This window comes from Theobroma umbraticum, unplaced genomic scaffold, assembly GCF_002168275.2.
Source record: "Theobroma umbraticum cultivar Fairchild unplaced genomic scaffold, ASM216827v3 scaffold_130.0, whole genome shotgun sequence".
Lineage (NCBI taxonomy): Eukaryota > Viridiplantae > Streptophyta > Magnoliopsida > Malvales > Malvaceae > Theobroma > Theobroma umbraticum.
Genome location: NW_018397264.1, coordinates 2967041 through 2974376, shown reverse-complemented (window position 1 = coordinate 2974376; position 7336 = coordinate 2967041). Strand labels below are relative to the sequence as shown.

The following is a 7336-nucleotide window of genomic DNA, read 5'->3' as shown; positions in this document are numbered from 1 at the left end:
TCTCTTTCTTTCAGTTTCTTTTTAGGATGAGGCATGGATATGGTGGTATAAGAGCTCAGCCTTGGTCTCAAACTCTCTGGAAATGTTAGAGTGGCGTGAAGCTGATGTAAAAATGTTCTTGCATTTTACAGAACTTACTAAAATCCCCTACCAACACCAATCCCGCCCCATCGGTTCTCTCACTCGCTTCCCCCATGTCTGTAGTTGTTCTGTTTTTCTCTCATTTTGTGCCCCATCTTTACCCTTGGGGCGTCATCTTAAGATGCTGGTTGCAAGAAAGGATTGACTGGTTAGGGAATATGCGATGAGCTGATTCATTACATTTTAATGTCAAACTGTAGTTCTAAATATTGCCTGTGGCCTTCTAATTTAAATAGAACCACGAGTCACGATTTTTTTTTAAATACATCACCCTCACTCTCTGCCTATTACCCTATTTATTTTTTATTTTACTCTAAACAAATCACAAGAGGATTTTGTTTTTTTTTATTATTATTATTATCAACTTTGTCCTTGCGACTCCATTGAAGTTACTTTCAACCAATTGGGACACATTTTAGGATGGTAATGGTAAGAAATTGTTAAATCATCATAAAATGAGGACAAAATCAATCGATGACTTTGTTGATAACTAAATTGATAAACTGAGATGGTGGCTATCCATTCTATCCATCTCTTTTTGTCTACATTTTCCATGGAAGGAGCGTGACCCACGATTGTCAATTATTTTAGTCACTCTGTTAGTTGTACGAAACTTAAATTAATCAATAACTCATGGTAGACCACGCAGAATGCAAACAACGTGATTAGACAAGCTTTCAGATTATACCTGCTCTCCTCGGGGCTCATCCAGCTGTTGTCATAATCTAAACATTGTTGAAAACGATGCGGAAGCGAAACCGGATACTGGACTTATTGTAATATGCATTTGATTTTTTGTCATGACTCAAATAGTTCTGGGTATCCCAGCAAATGTAATTTAATAATATTTATCTTTTATGTTAAAGGTTAAATATTAAAATAAGTTCATGAATTATATCAAAAAAAATTAATTTAATTTTTATTTTTTATTACGTTTAAATAAATTTTTAAAATCTTATTTTAAATTAAATAAATTTTTTTTAATTATTGATTAATTTTTATTAATTAATAGTTCATATGGTATTTTTATATTATATTATTTGTTACGTGATAAATAATATAACATTGAATATTATTGATTAAGATTGAATAAATAAATAAATAAATATTTAAATTTTAATTAATAATATTTAATGTAACATTATTTATCATGTGATAAATGATAAAGTATAAAAATATCATATGTATTGTTGATTAATGAAAATGAGTAGGTTGGTAAGGTTTTTTTATTTTGTGAAAAGGTACAGTCATGGCTGCTAAATCTGGGTGCCCATCCCAAACCACATTGGTCACAAGTTTTGTAACTTGAAGTGCAAGTTTGGGAATGTGGTATATATATATATATATTTAATGATTTGGAAGAATTTGATTTTGAAGGTACATCGTACTTTACTTAATATGCAATAAATTACGAAAAATTAGTATTATATCAAGTGAGAGAAATAATTAAGATATAAAATATTTTAAAAATTAATAAATTATTACCCAATATAAATATATATATATATTGGAATAAGATGAGGAAAAATAAAAATGATGAGAACAATACTAAATTTAGCAATCATAATTATTACCAGTGTTTTCTATTTTTCAACATATATTTCTGGTTATTAAAGTAGTGCATTTCATTTTTCTAAAAAAAAAAAAGAAAAGGAAAAATACAAATCCAGGAGGAAAAAACCAAATACAACCTTGTAAAGTTGGAATGGACACTTGTCCTTAATCCCACCAAACCTTAGTCCTTTGGTTTTCCCCTTCCACAAATATCACTTTGTCTTCTTTCCTCCCCGCTCCACATAACAAAAATCCGTGGCCGTTTTGCTTATAAGCCGCTGTTTCATTTTGCAAAAATGTCTTAAGAACAAATAGATGTTATGTACAAAAAAACAGATCAATAAAAATTAGTCGTAATTAACGGAAAAGAGCGTTTTTCAGAATTATTAAGATGCGTTGCGGTTACGGATTAGCGGCGATTCCGGGAACCGACGCCCGCTTCTTCACCCCCGACACTTCCTTCATCCGGTTACGAAGACCTGTCGACCCCACCCGGGTCCAATTCGGGTCGTTGAAAATCAAGGCGAGGATCAATGAAGCGAGGAAGGAGGTGAGTTTCTATGAGTTGCTGGGGATACCCGAGACGGGTACTTTACCGGAGATAAAGCAGGCGTATAAGCAGCTGGCGAGGAAGTACCACCCGGACGTGTCGCCGCCGGGTCGGGTGGAGGAGTACACCCAGCGGTTTATACGAGTCCAGGAGGCTTATGAGACTTTGTCGGATTCGAGGAGGAGGGCGTCGTATGATCGCGACTTGGCTTTGGGGATTCATCTTGCTTTCTCTGCTAGACGACGTTACCAATACGATGAGGTATTCTGCCTTCCTTTTTAATGTTTAATTCTTTCGATTGATTTTGGGAAGGTTTGGTTGGTGTTTTTGGGAGTACTGGGTATCTGGGTTACTTTTATTTAAGTTATTAAATTAGCTTGTTGATTGCTGCTGGCTTGAATTTTTTGCTCTCGGGGAAATTTCTTGTACATATGGAAATTCAGTAAGTCTTTGATTACCTAGAGGAGGTAAGTTACCTTTTTGGATTAATGATTTTGGTGTTGGAAAAGTTCTCTAAGTTTTGTACCAGTCGGGATTTGGTGGAAGTTTAGTTTGTTTTGATTGATGAAGAAGCTAGGGTCAAAAACTGATGCGGAAGTTCACATCTATTCCTGTTCTCATCCTTTTTGTGTTGGCTAAGTTCATTGAAGTGGATAAACTTACTTGACTTCCACTCCTAGCAGTTTGGTTTACATGAGGGAAAGGTTGTTCTTATCAAAATAATAATAAAAGAAGAAGAAAAAAAGAACTGCACTATATGGTAAGCTTCAAGGATATGAAAGACTAGACAGTATTTCATCTTCTTTGATTTGTTATGGTCTTTAGTCTTTTCATGTTATGCTGTCGGTTAAAGTTGAATACATATTGATTAATATCTTGTATGATGTCTGGGCTTGTAGGGAATAAGCAATTAACTCTTCTCCTTTAGCTTTTTGGCATTGATAGGTAGAACTTTTAATCTGGAATTTCCATATGCCTTTTAATTTGGTGAAACTGGCTGTTGATATGCTTCTTTCTTTTGCAAGGATAACAGTGTCCAACTAGTCATCCTTCTTAGTTTTGGTATTTTATTTTCTTCACTGTTTCTCAATTCATCATGTTCAAACATGTCATTCACTTAGATAGAACTTCTTAGCAGTCCATGATAACCAACCCCTTGTAGGCTTTAAGTCTTGGGTTCAAACCTGGGCACCTCTCGTATCCATCAAATTGCCTATGGTTGTTTATTAGTGTAAAAAAAGAACTTGTTTATTGCTTTCCTTTGCAAATAGGATTTGGCTGTTTTTTATTTAGTAATGATGATATCAAAATCATTCGATTTTGTCCGATCCCTTAATTGTTTTGCACCCTAATATTTGACTGATCTTTAGAGTTGGAGCAATTTTAGCTTTTATTATGATATTTCTTCTAGTTTTGGGTTGTTTTCTTTTTTTTCATGAAAGTTGCATGTCGCTTTAGTTTTTTTGCCTCTAAAGGTTCGACCTAAAAGGATAATTGTTTGTTTTGGGGCTGTCAAATACGTATATTTTGTTTACACATTCATACTTTTGTTTAATGTTTACCAATGTGTCGAGAGAAACAGTTTCGTTTACCTTAAATTCATGCATTCCATTTGCTACCAGGAACTGGAAGAGCGGTGTGAGTGGAAAAATCGTTGGCAATCTCAGCTATCAGAGCTGAAGAGAAGAAACATGAACAGGGATGCTAGAGGAAACATGTCATGGGGAGCTCGAATGCGCAGGCAAAGGGATGAATCGTCCAGAGAACAATAAATAACTTCTCTTTTTCCTCCACGCATACAAATATGAATAGCCTTTTGGTTCGGTTCTTGGTTTTATCTTTGTCTATATTATAGATGGCAACTGGGTTAGCATTGTTCAAAAGAGAGTACTTTCAATGCTAATCTAGCATTTGATCAAAAATCAAATGCTCAACTGTCTTTCAGCCATATTAATCATACTAAGTTACTAACAAACGATTGTACAAAAATTTTATGTAGAATTTATCTTGCTCAAGTTAATTTTGCTTTGTTTTCATGTATTCTGGTCTTGAAACTTCTTTGCAATTTTCATTTTATGTTGGGTTGTTACTTGGGTACACCTCATCTCAAAAGCTCCATTCTAGGCAGCAAGCTATATATGATGGAAAAGGATATCAATTTTGTGTCTAGACTTGTGATTGTGTCAAGAGTTTAACATTGTAATTTGCATCAGTTAAAGCCTTTTGTCAACCGTGACCTCAGTGGTCACATAGCCCACCGTAAGGCAGGGGGGCCTGAAAAGGAGTCCTAGGTTGTGCATGCCAGGGACATAAATTCACTCAAATAGAAAACAGATAAAACCTTATGTCAGCCTTTAAAAGTGTTAAAAAAAAGAAAAACTCGGTGTGCTGGTAGTTGCTTGGTTCAATTTGGGAACCTCTTACTCATGCTAGTTGGGCCTTTTATAGCACTATTTTATTTGATGTGAACGCTAGGTTGGCAGACATTTGATTCCAAGTTTCTGACAATATGTTTGGGAGTTTGTCCAAATCTATAGTTTGATTATGCATCAAAAACTCCTTTTCTCTACTCTCAACTCTGTCAATCATGAGATATTGGTTCCCTAAAGTGATGGTGGTTGCATTTGTGGGTGGTTTTTTGTGACATTGGCTGTGTGCTGCACTAAATTGTTGACTTTTGTATCAGGTGTTGTTGCTTGCTTTTGGACTCCAGGATGATTTGGCACTAACAATTCTTTAAATAAAAGTTGCTTAAAAGGCAAACTATGGTTCTGCAGAAAAGACCTTTCGAACATAAAATATCATGTCAATAACATTACAAAGCCAAAGATTAGTTGTTTGGTTTGGTACAGCTGCATAATCGAGATTTAAAACAAATAAAGAATGTTCTAAAAGTATGTGTATAAAGAATCTTCTTGAGTCCTAAAACAAATGTTGAGTATATGTTGTGTTGGAAGAATATTTGGGTTGATTTCAGGAAGTTGATGCTTGGTGGGGTGGCCGCTCAGGCTAATTTTGAAGGGAAGACAACCCTTATCAGGGTCCAATCCACTAAAATTTTATAACCTCAGGGATATTTGGTCCAACTCTGTGGTTGTAGTTGCTGACTTGCTGCTTCCTTTGCCTTTGTACCCACATTGTGAACTTCATCTACACCCACAACAGAAAGTCACAAAATCTGTGCACTGATCTACAAATATTTGCTTCTTTCAGTATAGGAAAATCCTGTTATAATAACGGTAAAATCTTGGTGTTTAACAACAACTAAGATAAAAGAAAATGCACATAATCATTACATAAAGGAAACCAACTAATGCCCCACTCAAGACAGAGAGAAGAATTTGCTGAATATTGAAGGCTTTACTTATAACATTAGACATGTTACTTATAACATTAGGAAAAATCTCTCTTCAACTCAAATTTAAGGAAGGGAAGAGAAGAGAGACCATTGGTATCAAAGGATATTAATATCATGGCAGCATCGAATATTTTCATTACCATGATAGCTTCGTTCTTAGCAGGTGCAATGATGCCAGTCAAATCTGCGGTTGAATACCATGACTGTGCATACGCACCAATATAGACCGCCCTGGAATCGATTTGCCAAAGCCTTCCCCACAGTTTTTCAACTTCTGGAATGGATGAAAGAGATGGATTAATGTCAAATACATAGCTTTTTACTGCCAAGAAAACAAAAAAAAGATGAATAATTCAATTGTGTAACTACTCTTGAACTCGAATCTTGGTATGGTTTATTGTAGAAATTGGCGTTCGTTCCAATCACTTAATTCTATTTTCCTGTCAATCTTAGCTTGGCCCCTCAAAGCCTACTAATGCAAGTCTAGCTGATCTCTGCTACTGCCTACTGCTTCTGGTTGCATTTCCCTATCGAGAATTAACTTCTTCCACTCACACATTTTAACTTCAAATTGTAATATTCAATGTCTCTGATAAAATTTCCCAAAACCTTGAAGCATTTAGAGTTCAACTATTCATCAAGAGTTGAATATATTTTTCTATTTTACAATTGCATGTTATCTTCAGTACATTACTACTTCAATGATATGCAACAACTGCTGCTGCTGGTTATCAACCAGGCTGAAAGCCTGAAATAGTGCAGCAACATATGCAGCCAATTATTTCTTAACAGTACAATAAAAGTAATAATAATTACTAAAAGCCAAGGTAGTTCCACACAAAAAAAAAAAAACACCCACGCCCAGGCAAGCACACATGCCGATTGCAAAGTGCTGCAATCATTCAAGTTCAGTTGCAAGAAGTAAACCACTCCTTTTTAGCTCAGACTTAAGCTTCAGTAATTGATCCTCTGGCAAAGTTATGGTGACCAATCTTTCTTTGGCATCACTCTCAGTACTTGGGGGCCCTGGAAGAAACAAAACTGCTCCTTCGTCTCCCACACCTTGGATAGAATAATATGCAAACATTGGCTTATGTCCTTTTAACTCCAATTCATATAAACCGGCATCTTCCAGGTTCACAAATGTTAAATTTGTCCCATACATGATGTAATCTGTCACCCCATTCTCTTTCTCTACAGCTGCCTCAATCCTGTTTCTTTCATCCAGGCCCTGATCTTCAGCTAGCAACATTGCTAACTTGTTCAAATCTGCTTCCGTGACAGAGAAATTTGCCTTGACTGCACTTATGATTTGACTGTTGCTAGGAACATTAGTATCATAGTAGGGATCTTTTCTACAAACTGTCACAATTTGTGGTTCATATGCTTCTCTAACTCTGGCTATGCATTGCCAAATAACAGCGCAAACGGACTCGAAAGGCGAAATTCTTTTACCTCCATCTTCACCACATATCTTTGCATGTAAGGTTGACAGATGTAGTTTGCTCAAGTAGAGAGAAAAAGTTTCCATTTTGCAGTTATTGGCAGTTACCCAAAGGTCTCCAACGGGGTTGACCTGCTTGGCCGAAAGTGGTTCCTTGGCAAGTTGGGTTGGGTCATCAGGTTTTTCAATCTTGGCAACTGACTTAAAGAGGGTGAATGGCCCATTGAGCTTAAGCCCAGCCATGTATTGGCCCCAACTATTGATGAAAGCAGAGGCTGAAAATGCATCT

General features: G+C 35.9%; 2 protein-coding genes across 3 annotated transcripts in view; one reads left to right on the top strand and one right to left on the bottom strand.

Moving 5' to 3' along the window:
* The first annotated feature begins 1854 nt into the window (after positions 1–1854).
* Positions 1855–4285, top strand: LOC110421652 (chaperone protein dnaJ 20, chloroplastic-like). Of its 2 annotated transcripts, none has more exons than XM_021435291.1 (2): positions 1855–2506; positions 2929–3861. In XM_021435291.1, the coding sequence occupies exons 1-2, from the start codon at positions 2087–2089 to the stop codon at positions 3007–3009; spliced, it is 501 nt and encodes a 166-aa protein (XP_021290966.1). In that variant the 5' UTR covers positions 1855–2086; the 3' UTR covers positions 3010–3861. The 2 variants fall into 2 exon arrangements, with proteins under 2 accessions (XP_021290966.1, XP_021290965.1); XM_021435290.2 differs by lacking the exon at positions 2929–3861 and adding an exon at positions 3868–4285 and having other exon boundaries at positions 1862–2506.
* A 2046-nt stretch (positions 4286–6331) lies between these two features.
* LOC110421609 (protein ECERIFERUM 26-like) overlaps positions 6332–7336 on the bottom strand; it is a 2584-nt gene continuing 1579 nt past the window's right edge. The window contains exon 2 of the mRNA XM_021435233.2: positions 6332–7336. This exon is cut by the window's right edge and continues 59 nt beyond it. Within this exon, the coding sequence (XP_021290908.1) occupies positions 6502–7336 (835 nt within the window). The 3' untranslated portion in view covers positions 6332–6501.

Coding starts and splice junctions, on each gene's coding strand:
- LOC110421652 (XM_021435290.2), top strand. CDS start 2,087: ATGCGTTGCGGTTACGGATTAGCGGCGATTCCGGGAACCGACGCCCGC. Junction 2,507..3,867: donor GACGTTACCAATACGATGAG/GTATTCTGCCTT, acceptor ATTTGCTACCAG/GAACTGGAAGAGCGGTGTGA.